This window comes from Miscanthus floridulus, chromosome 5 (assembly GCF_019320115.1).
Source record: "Miscanthus floridulus cultivar M001 chromosome 5, ASM1932011v1, whole genome shotgun sequence".
Taxonomy (NCBI): Eukaryota; Viridiplantae; Streptophyta; class Magnoliopsida; order Poales; family Poaceae; genus Miscanthus; species Miscanthus floridulus.
The window spans coordinates 50,829,097-50,848,496 of record NC_089584.1 but is presented as its reverse complement, the minus strand read 5'-3'; the positions used below and the strand labels follow the sequence as shown (position 1 = coordinate 50,848,496).

Sequence of the window (19,400 nt, the reverse complement as noted above, 5' to 3'; positions counted from 1 at the left end):
GGACGCCGAGGTGGCCAGCACCGCAGAGTAGCCAGCTCCGACCTCTGGCGAGGGGAGCTCGGCCCTTGTCCGGGTACAACCCGAGCCCCGTGGGTGGGATAGCCCGCGTTTCTTGTGGCGGAGCCGGGACGACCCTGAGGGGGAGCATCTATTCGCCCTCGAGGACGCGGCCGAGGGGGGCGCTGGGACTCCTTCGAGCAATTCTGCCGTCTAGCGGAGCAGTCGCTGCGGACAGCGCTGTCTGTCGTGGCTGACGACCTGCCCGGCGTTGCCCAGGTACGTGCTTTCTTTTTCCATGCTATGTCTTCTTTTCCTGAGTTTTCTCGTAGTGCTTGATGTCTGTTCTGCCTATCCAGGAGCTCGAGGCTCGGTCCCTCGAGAAGTTGTTGTTCCTCCGGTGGGAGAGGGACGTCTGGGACCAGCTCCGGTAGCAGAAGGACCTGCTCGCCAATGCCAACGAGCTTCTGTCGGCGCGGAGCGCGGAGGTGGAGGACCTCCGCCTTTGCTGTGCTGACATGAAGACCGAGGTGGCCATGGCTCGGGAGCAGGCTGCCCCTTTGGTGGTGCGGATCAAGGAGCTGGAGGAGGAGTTGACCCGGGTGGCCGACGAGCGGGACACCTTTAGGTCCTAGGCTGAACAAGTGGAGGTCTCTGCCAAGGCCATCGCCGAGCAGCTGGGGGCAGAGCAGGGCGTGCACCTACTGACGAAAGGTGCCTTGGTGGAGGCCCTCAAGGTGGCCGAGGCCTCCCAGGTCGAGGCCTTAGCCTAGAAGGAAAAGGCCGAGGGTGAGTCCTATTGAGCCATGCCCCTTGTTTTATTTGTTTTTCTTGCGTTTGACTCCTAACTCCACAATGCAACGCAGAGTTGGTGAAGGAGGCTTCTAGGGCGGCCGAGGCCTCTCGGGTTGAGGTCCAAAACTGGAAGGAGAAAGCTGAGGGTGAGTCTCATAGGCTTGTGCCCTTGTTCGGCTTGTTTTTCTTTCATGCCTAACCCCATCCCGCCTGTCTTGGCACAGGGTTGGAGAAGGAGGTCTCCCGGGCAGCTGAGGCCTCTGTTGAAGTGCAGGCGGTGCTCGAGGCCGAGATCTAGGAGCACAACGCGCTGCAGAGCGCCGCCCGTACCGCCTGCGAGGCCCTAGAGGTTGGGGGGTCAAGTCGGGCAGCTCCCTCGGGAGCCGCTTGATCGCGTTGAGCGGCCGAGTCCGCGAGCGGCTCCAGGGGGCGCTGCACATGGGCGTCAAGCGTGCCTTGGCCGTCGTCTCCTCGCACTATGCCGGCATCGACCTCGAGGCCATCAGTGACGGTTACATCATGGCCGAGGATGACGAGAAGGCTGAAGAGGAGGTCATGAAGCTGGTGGAGGCGGCTGAGGCCCCTGGCATGGCGCAAGCCAGTTTGTTCGAAGAGGAGGTGGTTCCTCCCACGCCGTCCGCCGTCACTGGCGACCCGGAGTTTTGACCTGGGCCAAAGGGGCCATGTAAATAGATTAGGACTTTACATTATTGTACTATGACGCTTGTGGCCGTTGAGGCCCTTTAAAGTACTTGTGTGTATACGCATTTTAATCATTTTTTATTGTATTTCCGAGCCTCTGCCCTCTGTCTCATGTTTGAACATATCTCTTGCAATAAACTTCCTCGGAGCCTAAGTTGCCCTTTGGGCAAAAGGTGGTGAGGGAGTTGCCGTAGCCTAGAGGCGTAGGCCATCTCGCGGCTCGGCCGACCTTTTGGCCCTGAGACAGACTTTCGGTCCTTAGGTTTTTTACAATCGATTTGTCAGAGTACGCGAGAGAGTTTGGCGTAGAAATTTTTTTGAAGAACGATTTCGAAAAACGACTAAAAATGGTGTCTGGGACTTAGAGGGGGTCCCCCTTCTAGCCCCCGAGGGAGGCTCGGTTCTATAGAGGCAGAGCCGAGTCTTGTTCGAGCCCCGCGGTGGGCACCTCTGTAGAGGTAGAGCTGAGTCTCCCTTATAGCGTTATCATAACGCCGATCCCCCATCGACAGGCTCGGGGGGTTTCTCGAAAAATTAGAACAACTAAAGAACGCTTCTTTAATGTATTTTGAGAAACAATGTATACAATGCTTGGAAATTTAAGGGTAGAAGCGACGTAGCTGTTCTATGTTCCAAGCGTTGGTGAGGATTTCGCCCTTCTCGTTGGCTAGCATGTAGGTTCTGGGCTTTAGCACTTGGGCGACGATGTACGACTCTTCCCATGGTGGGATCAGCTTGTGGCGGCCCTTATTACTCTGCCTCAGTCTTAGCACCAGGTCACCCACTTTTAGGTCTCGGCTTCGAATGCGCCGGGCTTAATAGCATTGTAGGGCTTGCTGGTACTTGGCCGAGTGTAGCAGCGCAGCGTCTCGGGCTTCCTCCAGTTGGCCGAGGGCGTCCTCATGGGAAGTGCAGTTGCTTTGCTCATTGTAGGCCTGTAGCCTCGGGGAACTGTACTCCAAGTCAGTGGGGAGGATGGCCTCGGCTCCATAGACCAGGAAGAATGGTGTGAACCCCGTGGATGGCCTTGCTGAAGACTCGAGGGCCAGGTGGCCCAGGAGAAGGACTACGGTCCTCCCCACTGTCATAGCGACCGTCTCAGTGCGGGTGGTAGCCTCGGGCGGGCCCATCGTTGCCGTGGCACCGTCGCCTGCTGACCACATCATGGTTGCCTTGCGCCTCGCATCGGTCGCCAAGGCGGTCGTGCACCGAGGGGGCCTTGTTGGCTGTCGGTGCCCGAGCAGGTTCAGGACGAACCGAGGCCTCTCTATCCTACCGAGGCAGTGTCGTGGGTAGTTCCAAGGCGCCTCCGCGCCGTTGTGAGGCAGAACTTTCGGCCTACTATACCGCGGCGGTCTCGAGGAGGTCTCTGAGCTCGCCGTGAGCCCATCGTCCCTCCGAGGTAGAGGGCTCGGTCATTGTCCAGGGTAGCATCGCCGCTGCCACGATGTTCTAGCTAGCGCGATTGAAGATAGGGGGTTGCTCGCCCCCTTCGTCGTTGTTGATGCGGTGGTTGACGTCGCGAGCCCTCCGCCGGGCTACTCCGCCATCACCACGACCCCGCTGCTCTTGCTTGAGAGTGTCTTGGAGCTACTGTAGAAGGAGTCAGTCTTGTTTGACCTTGGCCTGAAGCTCACGGAGCTGCTCCAGGTCAAGGCATCGAAGTTCCTCGGGGGCGGGGTTCTTGTTCCGTGCTACTAGGGGCTCGACGTGTGGTGGTGTAGCGTCGCCTGCCCCCTCGTGGGGCGGGAAGCGACCGCCTGCCCCTTCGTCCTCATTGCCCGCGCTCGGCATCCCGAGCTCAACGTTGAAGCACTCACGAGTGGGATCGTAAGTGCCTTCGTCATCGGAGTCGGAGTAGCCGAAGCAGTAGTCGCTAGGGGCCATGAAGCGGCGCATGGCTTTAGGGTCGCAAAGCCCGAAGAAGTCCGCTCTGGCCCACGCCTCGTCCTCTTCCGAGGAGTTAGTGTGGGTGTGGGTCGAGGTTGTGGTGATGAGGTCAAGGGCGAAACGTTGGTGGCGTCCTGGGGGCTCCGTGTGAGCGGAAGCGTAGGTAGAAGCGTAGGCGGCGGCATTGCTCAACCCGAAGGGGTACGAGGATGGTGCCATTGCTGGGCTCTGCTCCACCGAAGTCGACTCCTCATGAGGTGGCGGGGCAGAGCTTGATGACGAGGCGTTGCTACGCGTGATCGGCGTCTTTCCCTTGCCCAGGCTTAAGCTAGACAAGTCCCCAGCCAGGGACTCTGTACCAACAGCCGGGTATGGGATACTGGTGGAGCATGGCACGTCGCCCTGAGCTTGCGTGGTGTCGGGGTGGTCCCGCTCGCATCGTGCCTGGCGAGCCACGATGAGAGCGGCAGCCCGGGCGCCGCCTGCGCCTGGGCTGCTGGTGCATGATGTCGTCGTTGGTCGGTGGGGCTCTGGGTGTGAGGAGTACCATATCGTACTCACATCCTAGAGACATGAACTCTAGGCTCCCAAACCAGATCACCGTGTCGAGACGCAGTGGTCGTACGGGGTCTACCATCCAGAACTTGTTGGGATGACTGAGCTGACACGTAGTAGCTCCCCTACCTGGCGCACCAACTGTCGGTGTTTTGGACCGGCAGGCCCTCAACCGACTAGTGAAAATGTAATGCGTGCCCCTAATCCTAGATGGTGATGCAAAGAGACACAAGGTTTATACTGGTTCAGGTAATAGGTGCCCTACGTCCAGTCTGAGAGAGCGATCTTGTATTCCTTGCACCGAGGTGCTTGTAGTAGGGGTTTACAAGCTGGGCGAGAGAGGGAGCTTGTCCTAGGTCTCTACGTGGAGCGGCGTGGGTTGCTTGAGATGTTGATCTCGTGCAGTGAGGAAGAGTGTGTGTTACAGAGCGTTGTACGTTGCTTGCATGCGTGGTGTCTGTCTCTGTCTGTGTCTGATCCCTAGAAGCGGCCCCGGTCACTCCCTTTTATAGTCGAAGGGAGGCACGGGGGCGGTACATAGATTTGCTACGTGGCATTTTATGAGCAGAGGCGGCATGTCCGAGCCCTGTAGCTTGTCACTGTGGCGGCATGGTTGGTGGAGCGACCTTGTCCTCGGTGCACTGGAGCGACGCACTGGTCACGCCTGATCCTGTGCGACATGGGAGCTCCTATGATGACATGCATGCCTTCTTCTGTTGGAGACGTGCTGGTCGCTGTATGTTTGACCGGCATGGGGAGTCGAGGCCCAGTCGGTGCAGAGGCTGAACCATTGTGGGGGGCTCGGCGGGCGCAAGTCCCGAGGCTACAGGGGCCCGGAAGCTGATAGCCGAGGCTCGGAGGGAGCAGTTGGTCTTGTACGCTGATTCTGAGGCTACAGAGACCCAGACTTGACTCTCCATGCCGCGCTATCCTCAGAGTAGGTGGGGTTAGGCAGCATAGTGCAGCGCGGGTGTCAGTCGTGGGCATAGTGCCGAGCACAGCGACCGGTAACCCCTGCCCCGTGTTGTCCTAGATGGCATGGCGTCGATGTGACTCCCATCTCATCGGCCACTCCGCTATATCGAGCCATCGTTCGGCTGACGTCGTGGGAGTGGTTGGACGCGTTGGTTGGATGTGACGTCCTCGTCCGAGGCCTCGTGGCGCGGGGCCTTGGGCGAGGTGGAGAATCGGTACCTCGTCCGAGGCCTTACGAGCAGGGCCTCGGGCGAGTCGGAGAATCGGTACCTCGTACGAGGCCTTACGGGCGGGGCCTCGGGCGAGTCGAAGAATCGGTACCTCGTCCGAGGCCTTACGGGCAGGGCCTCGGGTGAGTTGGAGAATCGATACCTCGTCCGAGGCCTGACGGGTGGGGCCTCGGGCGAGTCGGAGAATCGGTACCTCGTCCGAGGCCTGACGTGCGGGGCCTCGGGTGAGGTGGAGAATCGGTACCTCGTCTGAGGCCTGACGGGCGGGGCCTCAGGCGAGGCGGAGAATCGGTTCCTCGTCCGAGGCCTCGTGGTTCGGGGCCTCGGGCGAGCCGGAGAGTCGGTTCCTCATCCGAGGCCTCGTGGTTCGGGGCCTCGGGCGAGGCGGAGAGTCGGTTCCTCGTCCGAGGCCTCATGGTTCGGGGCCTCGGGCGAGGCGGAGAGTCGGTTCCTCATCCGAGGCCTTATGGTTTCGCTCTGGGCCGAGCCCACTTCGGGTGAGCCCGGATATTGTTCGAGGTGGGCCGGGCGGTCCAGCCGAGCCTCGGATAAGGTGGGGGTTTGCCGGTGGTTGTTTCTTAGTTTCAATTTTTACAAGGTCTAAGCGATCTTTTCGGCTCTTGCTTAGGGGACCCCTTTTTATGGTACCCGACACTACAGGACCGTATCTTCGATCTAGAAAGGGAAGTTAGCAGCGGTTACAAGGACAACGGATAGGACGACAACAACAATGGTGTCGATTCACAGGAGGCACTCTGTAATGATCCATATTGCACCTACCCTAACCACAACAACAAGGGGCCTCCCCCGTCACCCCCGCCGCCACCACCAACAACAACGGGAGGCTACTATGGAGAAGGTGCAACACAATTTGCTATGTAGCCACACTACTAGGATGACTTTATCTTTTTCACATACCACATCTATGTATTTGTTGTTTGGTTTAATTACCTAAGGCATGTTAGATTTAGTCGAAGGAAACTCTGTACCCAGGTTCAGTACATGTAGTCACATGTCATTTCATGTGTTTCGTGTGTTGATTTATATAATGTCATACGTCGTTAGTTTTTTTTTGCACCAAGTGTTCACATTTCAATACGTCCGTATTATTAAGCGAAATATTAAGACCACAAATAATGAAAACAACCACATAATGAAAAGTTCAATACTATGCCACATTACAGAACATATTAATACTAGAAGTATGTGCCGATAGTAGACATAGGGGCAAATGCACTTCCAAATCCTCAGTCTGAAACGTACTGAGTAAACAACTCATCATCCGAGTACCAGTCCTCTACCACAACCCTATTGTTGTGGCTAGGCTCACCTGCGTTGCTCTAACCTGCCTGTCGCCTGTAGTAAGCGGCCTCTGCTTCATCTGTGGCCTGAGTGAAGCCCGCCTCTGCTAGAGCGATGAGCTCGCTCAGTCTGCCAATGTCGTCCTTAGCCTCCTTCGCCTGCATGCCCACCTCTGCTAGAGCGATGAGCTCGCTCAGTCTGCCAGTGTCGTCCTCAGCCTCCTGCGCCTGCATGCCCACCTCTTCTAAAGCAATGAGCTCACTCAGTCTGCTGGTGTCGTCCCCATCCTCGTCCCCCTCATCAGACAACACAATCGGTGATTGAACGGTGCGACCAGCTCGCGATCTATGCTCATCTAACTTCTTCTCCTCATACCTTGCACGAGCCACCTCTATGGCATGTTCCTCGCTGCAATCAATCCCTTCATGTATAAAATGCAATCAGTTAGCAACGCGATTATATTACATTTAAAATCAGGCAACGAAAAAAAAGGCTTTCAAGCACTCACTGGCACATAATATAGCAACATGCTCGTTCAAGACCTGCATCTGTACTCTTGTCTCCTCCCTTACCTCATTCCTTGCCCTCTCCTCCTCTAACGTCATCTGCCTCTCCAATCCCCATTTGTTAAGCCCAACATCGATCGGGTTACAAATACCCGCGCTGTCTAGCAAACTCACGCATCTTTTCTTTGTGATGTTTAACGAATAGGTTGACGTAGTCAGGTCCATATCCCCTCTTCCGTGCAATTAGTTGCCTCTTCTTCAGTTCATCCAAGAACTTAGCTTGACTATCATAACATTCCCACCTGTATTTCCTAGTGCGCTGTTCAAAAGAAATATTATATCATATATGTCTTAGCAAAAGAAACAAAATACGATTTCATGTTTACCACAAAAATAACGAACCTCATCATACTCAATCATATGGCCGCAATAATGGCCTATTCCAAGCTCCGAAGGGACTAGGCCATAGTTGGATTTAACACCACATTCGCACATGACAGGAGGTGCTTTGTAGATTACCCTTTCTTTCTTCTTTTCCTTAACCCTCCGCGGTTCTTCCGGCCATTGGTTCTTAGGACCATACAACCATTCCTTGAAACGATACTTCACCATTGAAAACACCTAAATAATGAGATATTAGTACATGAACACATATAGCTCAAGATTTGAGCACATACACTTTGCACTTACTTCATGCTTGTTTGGACACACAAACTCCAACGTATTCTCAGGGTTTATCATAGCTCGATCTCCGTAATCGCACAGAGGAGGTTCCTCGAGTCGTCTAACTATGGCTAGGTGCTTCTCCTTAGCCATCATTGGCGGAGGGTTAGGGGGTGGAACCCACCACTTGAAGTGTTCACGTGGATGTCTCCCTCTAAACCAATCGTCGAAAAGGAGGTACCTAGGATCAAACTTATCTGCACCGTCGATCCATTGAAAGAAAAAGCACCTCTCATGGTCCTACACAACGAGATTCCAACAAAATATTAGTAACATACTTACACAAGTAAAAAAAGATAGTGGAAACAATTTCTTACATTAAAACGACTGCATGTGTAGAAGCAACGCGCTGCTGTATCTGGATGTTTCGATTGAAAAACATAGGCCGGGAAACCACAGTCATAGTTAGGGACATGGAGGTCAGGAGGAACGGGGGTATATTTGCTAGACGCGTCAGGGTCTAATTCTCGAGGACGACCCCGTTTTCACCAAAACTCCCAAAACATTTCTTGCATCTAACAAAACGGATGTAATTTAACAAACATAAATCAAAACATCACAAATAAATGTCAATGAGAACTATAACTACAATACAACCAATTTCGTTCTAAGAACCGAAAGCAGTTAACATTAAACCCTAAACCTAGGGTTTCCTATTTGATGGACAACAATGAACCAATAACATAACTATATGCGCCTATGTTTGTTAGCTTTTTCCACGCCTTGGCATCATCCTACGGTTGTATAATACATATATTGAGGGATAGAATGAAACCCTAAGTGATGACGATTATCACGTTCAAAAATCCGACTAATATATACCGAATCGATGCGAAAAAAAACTAGGAGGGGAGAGAGGATACCTTGCTCCCGAAGATCTACGGATCAAATCAAGGTTTTCAAGGTCCAATATGCCGATTTGTGAAGTGGGGAGAGAAAAAACCCGAGAGGGAGGAGAAAGAAGAGGAAGAACGCTCGGGCAAGAAGGTTGGGCTGGGGTTAAATGGCAGGGAGCTCGGCGCCAAGATCTACGGCGCCGAGCTCGACGCCAGAGTGACTGGCGCCGAGCTCCCTGCCATGTCATCCACCGAGCCCAGGACCTCGGCGCCAGGGACGCTGGCACCGAGACGTGTTAGCTCGGCGTCAGCATCAATGGCGCTGAGCTAAGGGTCCATTTTCTGAATTCTTTCCGCCAGGGGTTTATTTGTGAGAAACTTTCAAAAAATGGCTAAATTGTAAAAAAAATCGGCAACACTGATCGCACGCAATATGCCAACGCGAGCCGGGCTCCAAAGAAACGGAAGAGCCTGGCTACGGGTTGCTTTGAGCAGCGTACGGGGCGGGCTGTAATGGAGGTCCAAACAAACAAACAGACTGGGTTGCATCCTCTGGGCTCAATGGCTCATCCGGACTAGGCAAACAAATGCCCCCTAGTTTTCCTTTTTTTTTCCTTTTTCTTCTTTTTTGTCTCACTAGGTTTGAAAGCAGGACTAGGACCTCAAAACTGCTCCCTTCGTTTTTAAATTATTAGATATTTTGACTTTTTAAAATATTTTTTTACTATATATCTAATTATAATGTATATCTGGTTACATAAAGTTACGTAATTAAAAAAGTCAAAATGTCTTATAATTTATAATGGAGAGAATAGTTAATAGTTCACTCATCATCAGTCAGGCTGTTCGATACCTTAAGCATGAAAAAAAATATTGGAGCACTGTTTATACTAAGCTTATCTCATTTATTTATAGCCCTGCATTACTGTCACCAACATCTCACTTTCATAGGCATCCAGTGACTGAAACAAAGAGTGAACTCTTAACTTGAAAAGTTTTGCCACTATTATTAAGTTAGTCAAGTTCAGTTTTTTTTCCAACAACTGCAAAGCTGGATTTCGTTACTTAAAAGCAAAGAAATTACATAGTCAAGTTTAGCTTGATATCAAAATTTTCCATAACAAAGATAAACCCCCCAACTATAAGCGATTCCGCCTCCATTCAACTTTCCGAATTGAACTTGTCTAATTTTCTTCTTTGAACACAAACCTTTCAACTAAGAAGAAAATCCATCCATAGAAAAATGAGAGGATTTAAGGACATACCAAACATGTGGGCTTTGCCCGACAGCCACAATGTTAAGAAGCATTGTGGGGGAATATTCCAGTTTATTTTTATGGGTATCTGACTTTTTTTAAATCTCTTTCAATGGTGATATTTTTCAATGTAAGGCTAGCGGCTGCTGTTTCATTCGATGAAGATAAGATAATGTTTCAGAGATAAGGTCCTTAGAGCTAAGGTGCTAAGCGCTAATAGTTCAGGTACGTTAAAGCCACATCAATTCTAAGTTCCTTTAGACTGACGGTATGTTCGTTGGTTGGTTTCTGGGCTGATTTGGGCTGGCCGGTGCTGGTTTGTTGTGAGAGGAAAACATGGTTGACTGGTTGAATAAGTCTGGCTAAAACCAACAAACAAACAGGGTGTGAAAAGGAAAACACCACATTTATCGATATAACCACTTTTTGAGCATAATCGATATAACCACTTTTATTATTTTGATTTGCTGCAAAATCCACACTTTCAATGTAACCTCGAAACAAGGTTGAAACTCGACGCCACCGCTTAAGCCGTGTTTCACTTCAGTGATAGTACAATACAAAACTTAAATTTGAGGAACTAGCTTTGTGTTTACCGATGGAACAAAAAAAAAGTTAAAAAGGAGAAGAAGAGCCTTCATTTGCCTTTCCCTTTTTGTTGCTGCTAGTGGTACCCTTCATATAAGTGGATACAGTAACCAGAAAGTGCAGGAGCAAACAGAGGGTGCAGTCCACTCAGGGCAACCATTGTGCAGGCTAATAGTAATGTTAGCCTCACAATAAAGTGTTAGCCTCACAATAAAAAGTTTACTCCATATTTGGTTTGTTCGGCTTGTTTTTTAGCTGGAACAGTATTTTTCTTTGACAACAATTCAGTCGTAACAGTGTTTTTCAGCCAGTTTTAGCCAAATTTTAGACTAACAAAGGGGACCAAAGTGACAGGCCACCTACCCTAGGTAAATGAGTTTTGGAACCACCAATCTCACATCGCCAGCTAGCCTTGTTACATCATATTCACGTCACAAGTTCTGTAGGTTTACAGGTTTGGTTGCAGCTTTAGCATGTTTCTTTTTCAAGCATGGTCTGCTTTTTAGCCACGGCGCGTTCTTAGCAGTAGCTTTAAGCTTTTGTCAGAGCAAGCATATAATACCTCTGCAAGCTCCTATGCCCCGAGCCGAGTTGGACAACGGTTGCAAAGGTGAGGGTCTATTTGAAACGCAGAAATTTCACAGAAATCGTAAAAGAATTTTGCATGAATCATTTTAATTTCATAGAAAAAAGCAGGAGCAGAAAATATTTCCTGCATTCTAAATAAACCTTCAATTCTGGGAGGCAGCCGTGGCTGGTAAAGCCACCGAGAAGAAAAGAGGATGAGAGAAACGTGACGTCACGGCTTACTGGTCAGCACATAGGCTTGGGGCTTACGCTATCACGAACTAGTAGTTTTCATAATCTACCTAGACGATCGTGATCTCATTTTATATAACAAAAAGATGCTGATCTATTTTTATGGTGTCACGGTGGTTTGGTGCTCTCATTATTTGATTTTGTAGGACACGGCTTTAACCTGCTTGTAACAGTTTCGTAAACAAATGGGGAATGGAACGATTGAATAATAAAATACTAAGTACAAAAGATAAAAAGGGTGCCTTATTAAACATATAAAAGGAGTTTTGGAGCAACAACTTGCTTCCTAAATTCTAAATCGTTATTATTCTCGCTAATTCAGGTTTTGGTCAATCCGATAACCTTTTGTCAATCTTCCATGAGAAACACGAGACCCCGTGTACCAATCTCGCCGTCCACTAGGGCGGCCTTCTTCACTTCGGATCAGCATGTACTACCGTTTAGTTCCACTTTATTTTGTAAAATTTTTTAAAATTTTCTGTCACATCGAATCTTTAGACGCATGCATGAAACATTAAATATAAATAAAAAATAAAACTAATTACACAGTTTAGATGAAATTCACGAGACGAATCTTTTAAGCCTAATTAGACTATGATTAGACACTAATTACCAAATAACAACGAAAGTGCTACAGTACTATTTCGCCAAAAATTTTACAAACTAAACAAGCCCTTAGTCAACTCCCAGCAGTACTATGTTTTTTTTATAACGCAGCAGTACTCTGTTTGGTTGCTCCATGGAAACCACTATAGCCTACTACCTGTGTGAGCATGAGTATCTCTCCCAACACACCAGGACATATTCCCTTTGCTTTTCAGCACATATTCTTCTTGTTACAAAAGGGCCAAATTACAAAGCATATATACGGGCCTGTTTGGCACAGCTCTTTATTTGTCAAACACTTATTTTCAAAATAACTTCACCTATGAAGTTGTTTTTCTCTCCCTCTCACAAAGACATGAGTTGAGATGAAGCTGAAAAAATAGCTTATCGTACCTCTCTCCCTCATTTCTCTCCCCCATCCATGTATGAAGTTGTTGGTGAAACTGTTTTGCCAAACAGCTTTTTCAAAACAGTTCAGCTTCACCTAGAAAGTTGCTCATGAAGCTGTTTCCTAAAAAAACAGCTTTAATAGTGAAGTTGAGCCGCGCCAAACACGCCCTATGTGTTATCCTGTTAATTATTGCCAGGTGTACTTACTTTTTGTATATATAGGATCTAGGCCATGTTTAGTTGCCCCAAATTCCAAAATTTGGCACTATGCAAAAAGAAGATTACCCGTCACATCAAACTTGCGGTACATCATGGAGTACTAAGGGCGTGTTTAGTTCCGAAAATTTTTGGCTTTTGGCTACTGTAGCACTTTCGTTGTTATTTGGCAAAAATTGTCCAATTATGGACTATTTAGGCTTAAAAGATTCGTCTCGCAATTTCTCGATGAACTGTGCAATTGGTTTTTTTTTCGTCTACATTTAATACTCCATGCATGTGCCGCAAGATTCGATGTGACAGGGAATCTTGAAAATTTTTGGTTTTTGGGTTGGAACTAAACGGGGCCTAAATGTTGACGAAATCAAAAACTAATTGCACAGTTTGGTTGTACTTTGCGAGATGAACGTTTTGAACCTAATTAGGCAACGATTGGACAATTATTACCGAATACAAACAAAACGCTACAATGTTGCTACAATGTCACTGATTTCAGCCGGCGCCGAATCGGCAGCGAACTAAACGCGGCCCTAACTAAATGGGGGTGGGAACTGGGATAGCTGCTGCCTGCAACAAAATCTGCACAGCAGTATCTTCTTGGTGAAAACAAATCCACCAGGGGGGAAGGAAAGACGCGGACACATCCACACACAGTCCTTTCCAAGAACGGATCAACCCATACCAAACAAGGCTTGAGCAAGAAGAGCCCTCGGCCAAGAGATTTGATACGGCAGCCGAATCCAGAGGATAAGTGGATAGCCATCATCATCCATTAAGACGAGAAGCTTAACCAACAAACTGAACAAAGGCTACGGCTACACCCTCCTCCATAGGACCACCACCAGGTCCACGCCACCCACATCTCTCTTTTTTTTTTTTGAACGGAACACCACCCACGTCTCTCAGGTGTATAAATAATGACATGTTGAGAAGAAGCTCTTCTCATTAATAATGAATATAAGCAGAGCCATTTGTACTTTGACGAAAAGCAGAGCAACACCACTGCATGCAACTGCAATGTACTACAGCACCCCAGCTGTCAGCCACCCGGGCCGTCAATCATCCGAGCGCGGGTTGCAGGAGTTTTTTTTTTTCAAAGCACTTGTTTAGTTTCTCTAAAGTGTACTCCATATCTTATCGAATATTTGATACATGTATGAAGTATTAAATATAGATTAAAAAATAACTAATTGCACAGTTTGCGACTAATTTGCGAGACGAATCTTTTAAGTCTAATTAGTCCATAATTTGATAATGTGGTGCTACAGTAACACATGTGCTAATGACGGGTTAATTAGGTTTAGATTCGTCTCGCGGATTACTGACGGATTCTATAATTTATTTTTTAATGCTACACCCCTCATGTGACATCTCAAAACTTTACGTCCTGGATTTAAAAAGACCTAAATTCTGGTGATGATCGGGTGGAGAGAAAGGGGATGAGAGATGCAGGCAAATGATGGGCACTACCGTACTAAACGCCAGTAGGGGTAGGCCAAGACAGGCAAATAACATCCTGGACTTGGAGAGCATGATGATTAGCACCACTACAGCATTAAGAATCTTCCCAAAACACCAAGGATAGCCCCATGATTGGGATCGCGCTGGCAACATGCATCTCGTTCTTCCGATCCATTCACAAGGCGACTTCGATTCGGCTATGTTCGCTTGGCTCATCAGCTGTACTTTTTCAGAGAAGTAACATTATTTTTCTCTCATAACATATCAGCGAATAATACTTTTCGGTCTATCTTTTCAGCAAAGCCAACATTGTCCGACGACTAGTGACAATCAGAATCAGCTTTGGTGCAGTTAACAGCGATAAAAGCGTCAGAGAAAGGGGTCATCACTCTGCAACGCCTGAGACACCCTTACATAGAAAGACAAAAGATCAGACCATGTTTAGCATACCAGGTTATGCTTTGCGTGATGAACTACGTCGCTCTTAACTTGCAGCCAGGACATGAATATATGTGCACTTTTCATCAATCTAGTATGAGATGGTTCCATGAGACTCAAATAATTCTAGACTAGATACCTTAAGTTAGAGCATGATTATAAGAAAAAACAAATCTAAAATCGAGTTCACAGCTTTATGATTAACTCTAATTTTACGATTTTTAATTTCTCGAAAAAATTATTTATTCAATTTAGTCCGATTTGCTGGCTAACATGGCGCCACGTAGGGCAAAATCACCATCCAAAACATCCACCATGCAAGTTCAATAGGTTTCAAAAGTGATTTTTTTATTTTTAATACTTTTTATAAACTAATTTTAAATCTAACACTGTTTAATTTTTTTCTTCAAAACTAACACTTTTGGCCACGTCTATTGCCATGGCGCGGCGAATGCCTGTGCTGCGGCATGCATGGTGGCGCGGCGAGAGGGGTGATGTGGCGACGACCGCTGACGTGGCAGGGTCTACCGCGCCACCGATCTTGGCGCGGCATTGACGCGCCATAGCCCACGGCGTGGCAGGCCCAGGTAAATATCGCACGCGAGCCGCCACCCCTGCTCGCCTGCCCGCCTGTCCGCCCGCCTTGCTTGCCCGCCTCGCCGCCGCACGCCGCCCGCCGCGCCTACCGCCCACACGCCCGCACGCCGCCCGCCGCGCCGCACGCCACTCCCGCCGCGCCCACACGCGTCCGCTGCGCCGGCCGCGCCACGAACACCGATGCGTCACGGCCACCGGCCGCCCGCCATCACGACGACGACGCCCGCACGACCACCACGACGACGCACCCCGACAGGGAGTAAGATTGATTAAAGTCCTAATTAAGTGCTAATTTTGGTTTAGGCATTCCTATAATTAGGTTAATTAAGATCTTGTCTAAGTATAAGTTCTAACAATTGATATATGAGAAGCCGCTTAACCTAATTCTTGAACCCTATGACCTAATAAGTGTTTGGTTAAGATCTAAATAGCCTCGGATTTGTCCGATTCAAAGTTCTTTAAGCTAAATCAGAATATAGGGTTTCGCTTAAGCACCGAGAAGGAGGGGAGTCGAATCAACTTCAACACTAAGCCCCAGTTTTTGCCCAAATCCGAACCCTAAGAATGCAAAATACCCAAATCAGGTAACAATGCCCAACCCTAAGATCAGTAAGACACTTTTCACTTACCTTAAGAACTAAGATGGCGCCATCGGGCTCCTTCACGAGTTCACCGACTGCCACAAAAGGGAGCCACGCCGCCGCCCTGCTATGTGCGCACGCGGTCTCCGCGCCACGGACGCCCGCTGCGCCACAGACGCCCGTAGGCATAGAAGACGAGGGCAGCAGGTCCATACATAGAAGTTGCTTATTTTTTTAGTGAAGTTGTTTAATATGTCTGTTAATGTTACTTTGAATATATACATGTGCTTTCATATTGTGTTCGTATTGCATAACAAGTAGTTCAAATTTTGCAATGCTACATAATGTTAATTTGAACACTCTAACCCTTTGTTTATCAATTTGTAATAGGATGTCCCCTCCTACGCAGCACCAGTTGTACCCCTTCTTGAGGTGGAGTATGACGAGCCACATCGAGCACACTTCTTGACTGACACCGACGTAGAGGTGCCCTTGCCTCCTTTGAGGCCCTGCACGCACACCAGGGTGCACCAGTGGGATGAGCGTTACGCGCCGTACATACGGCATGCCGGCTTCCTTAAGCTTGTCCGTGTTATCAACTACGGTCTTTCGTCCCTTGACCCAGCACTACTTACTGCAGCTATAGATATGTGCAAGTGCCTTCATTGTACGTAAACATTCTTATAACAAATTTGAGGTAAATAATGGTCGTTCTATTCTTATAACAGGTGGAGGCCTGAGACCCACATGTTCCACCTACCTTGCGGCAAGATGACCTTGACCATGCAGGATGTGAAGGCTATCTTTGATCTTCGATTGGGGGGACTTCTAGTGACTGGTATAGTTGACAATGATCACTAGAGAGAGCTGGTGGTGCAGTTCACTGGCTTTCTTCCACCGGACGATGATGTTTCTAAGAAAAATAAGTGAGCAATTCAAGCCTATTTAATACTTGCATTGCTTTTCTGCAGCCATCGGGTCTCATTTTCTTTGGTGAATTTTAGGAAAAGTTCTGATGTTTCGTCGTCGTGGATCACAGAGCGCTTTGATTACTTGGACCCATAGGCTGATGATGCTCAGATTGATAGGTTCGCTAGAGTGTGGCTCTGGCACTTCCTTGGTGCTTTCCTATTCCCAGACACCTCAGGCAACACCATCAGCTGGATCTTTCTTGACATACTACGCCAGCCGTAGGATAACATAGCGGCGTACAGCTGGGGCAGCGTAGTTCTGGCATGGACGTATCGACAGCTATGCGTTGCCTGCTGTCGCACCTCAGGGTATGCGAACCTTGGGGGTTGCTCCTACCTACTCTAGGTTTGGTATTGGGAACAATGGCCCATTGAGAGGCCCCTTGTTACTGGTTTACTAGTAAGTACTTCGGTTCACTATATTTTTCGAGGCAGTTACATATGATGAAATTATTAATGGCTAATTCATTATCGTGTTCAATACAGTATTGGAACGGCAGGATACACTCACAACAACTCTGTATATCTAGACGCAAGCAGAGTTAGTTAGAGGGAATGCGAGGCATAAGTACAGGGAGTACACAGACTATCTCGATGTCCTGACACAGCACCAGGTTACGCTTTCTTTACTATCATACATGTGTTTTGTTCGATGTATACTATATCACAACCTAACTCAATTACGAAATATTCAGGTGCATTGGTGTCCTTGGGATGCTCCGGAGCTCCAGTACTATCTGAGTCCTGTCACTAGGGATGAGTCAGACGAGTATCGTGGCAACGTCCCTTAGAATTTGCTCTAGAGCTCCAGTACTATCTGAGTTCTTCCACGTGGTCAAGATTCACTTGCCCATCAGGGTTTGTAGGCAGTTTGGAAGAATGACAGGCTACCCACTATCGCTTTACTCCACCAACCAAGAATTACACGGGTGCATTATCTATTAATAACAAAGCTACAATTCAGAGGTGTGTGTGGTACAACTAACAATCATTTTGTTGTAGGTATAACCACAGGAAGAGGTACAAGAACAAGGATTGACGCGTGACACACAACGCGTACATCCAGTTGTGGTAGAATAGGGACCGGCAGCCGGTCGATGCAAGTCCCCCACACGATCAGCACACCTTCGGCGAGTACCTACAGTGGCTTCACAGGTCTACGAGGATACATATCAAGCCCCCGTACACTGAGGAGGCAATTGACGAGGACGACAAGGAAGATGTGATCGAAGATGTGTATGACATTGCCACTAGGGACGACACATAACTACAGAGAGCCCCGCTTCAAAGATACGTGGTAAGATACTCGAATGGTACAATTTGTTATCCATTTGGTATTAAGTATGTGTACTAAAACTGTCCAACATTTCTGTACCCAGGCGACACAATTGTCAAGGATGTCCAACGAAGCAGCGTTTCGGCTTCACGAGTCTAGAGGGCAGGGGTCAGGCGTTCTCGAGGCTTTTGTGGAGGTAAACATAAACTTGTTTGTTCCGAAAATGTTTCTTTAGTGTATACGCATTTGGGAAATACACTAACTTTAACGTCTATTTATGCAGAAGGTGAAGCGGAGCTGCAGGAAGCTAGCTCAGAAGTTGAGCTGCATGGACACTCCTTGGGTGGAACCTGATTACCCAGTGTGGTCGGGTGGCACGTCTTCTAGCTCTTTGAGGATACCAGCCGGCTCTTCTCAGCCGGTGACAGGTGCCGCTTCCACAGTGCGTACACCACCACATCATAGCACTGGGAAGGACCCTGCAAACGAGGACGACGATGACGACCCCCCCGGGCTTCCGCATACAGCACCACCAGTGGGACGATTGGTAGCAGGACGAGATCGGCATGTCTCAGCTAGGTGGTGCCCCGCTTGGTACCCAAGGAGCCTCATAGGTAGTAACAAAAGGTAGTTTCTTTAAATACGTAGGCTCCATGAACTAACGATCATTACTATTATAAGTAATCGTGCATATCATATACTTATAGAGTACGAGCCGTATGCACCGGCAACGCGACCACACCGATATTGGCTACACTTCGAATGTGTTGCCTACAAATCTGAAGAGACAGAGGCGTCCAAGGGATCCTTACACTCTTGGGAATTAGTTGGTTATGTCGAACAAATATTGTCGTCCGAAACTTGCAGATTCATGAACCAATGAAAATGTTATGTGGTAACTTGTCAACTTGCGCACAGACTCCATTTATTTGCTTCATATTCGTTTCAATGTGTCGCGGCAGCAGTGCCGGTGAGATTAACTAGCAACTAGTTCGGGAACCAGCAGTCCCGGCGTATCTCGTCGCCGGTGGCCGGCGTCTTGATCCCGATCCTCCTGAGCTTGGTCATCGCCGTCACGAAATCGCCGAAGAAGGTACCTTGGTTGGACGCGTAGTAGTCGGCCGTGCTGCGCGACCTCATGTCGGAGTAGAGCACCTGGTCGGAGCCCAGGAGGCCCTTGCCGACCTGCAGGTTTCGATAGAAGGCGTTGTCGAAGCCCACCGGCGAGGGGTCGAGGAAGGCGAAGGCATTGGGGTCGGAGCTGCAGGTGTCGTTCAGCTGCGACGTGAAGCGGGGGTCCATGGTCGCGTCGCTGCCGATCCTCACTGACAGCAGCTCCCGTTCAATTGCAATAGAGGCTGGTCTTCTGTCTACGTTCAGGTCCTGCTGCGCCGTGGGACTTGGCGCGTAAGTGCCGCGCCGTGGGCCTTGACGCGTCAGTGCCGCGCAAAGATCGGTGGCGCGACAAACCCAGCCACGTCACCGATCAGCGTCCCGATCGTCGCTACGTCATCCCTCTCGCCGCGTCACCATGCATGGCGTGGCACAGACGTTTCGCGGCGCCATGGCAATAGGCACGGCCAAAAGTGTTAGTTTTAAAAAAAAATAAACAGTGTTAGATTTAAAATTAGTTTACAAAAAGTGTTAAAAATAATTTTTTTTTGCAAAAGTCAACCGAGGTTAGTTTCAA

General features: G+C 48.9%; 1 protein-coding gene across 1 annotated transcript; it reads right to left on the bottom strand.

Annotated features, from left to right (window-relative positions):
* Positions 1-18,697: 18,697 nt before the first annotated feature.
* Positions 18,698-19,012, bottom strand: LOC136454629 (peroxidase 16-like). The gene has a single exon (XM_066454991.1). It carries the CDS (start codon positions 19,010-19,012, stop codon positions 18,698-18,700), a length of 315 nt encoding a protein of 104 aa, XP_066311088.1.
* Between the last annotated feature and the right edge of the window lie 388 nt (positions 19,013-19,400).

Excerpts from the sequence above, each read along its gene's own strand:
- LOC136454629 (XM_066454991.1), bottom strand. The coding sequence starts at position 19,012 with ATGGACCCCCGCTTCACGTCGCAGCTGAACGACACCTGCAGCTCCGAC.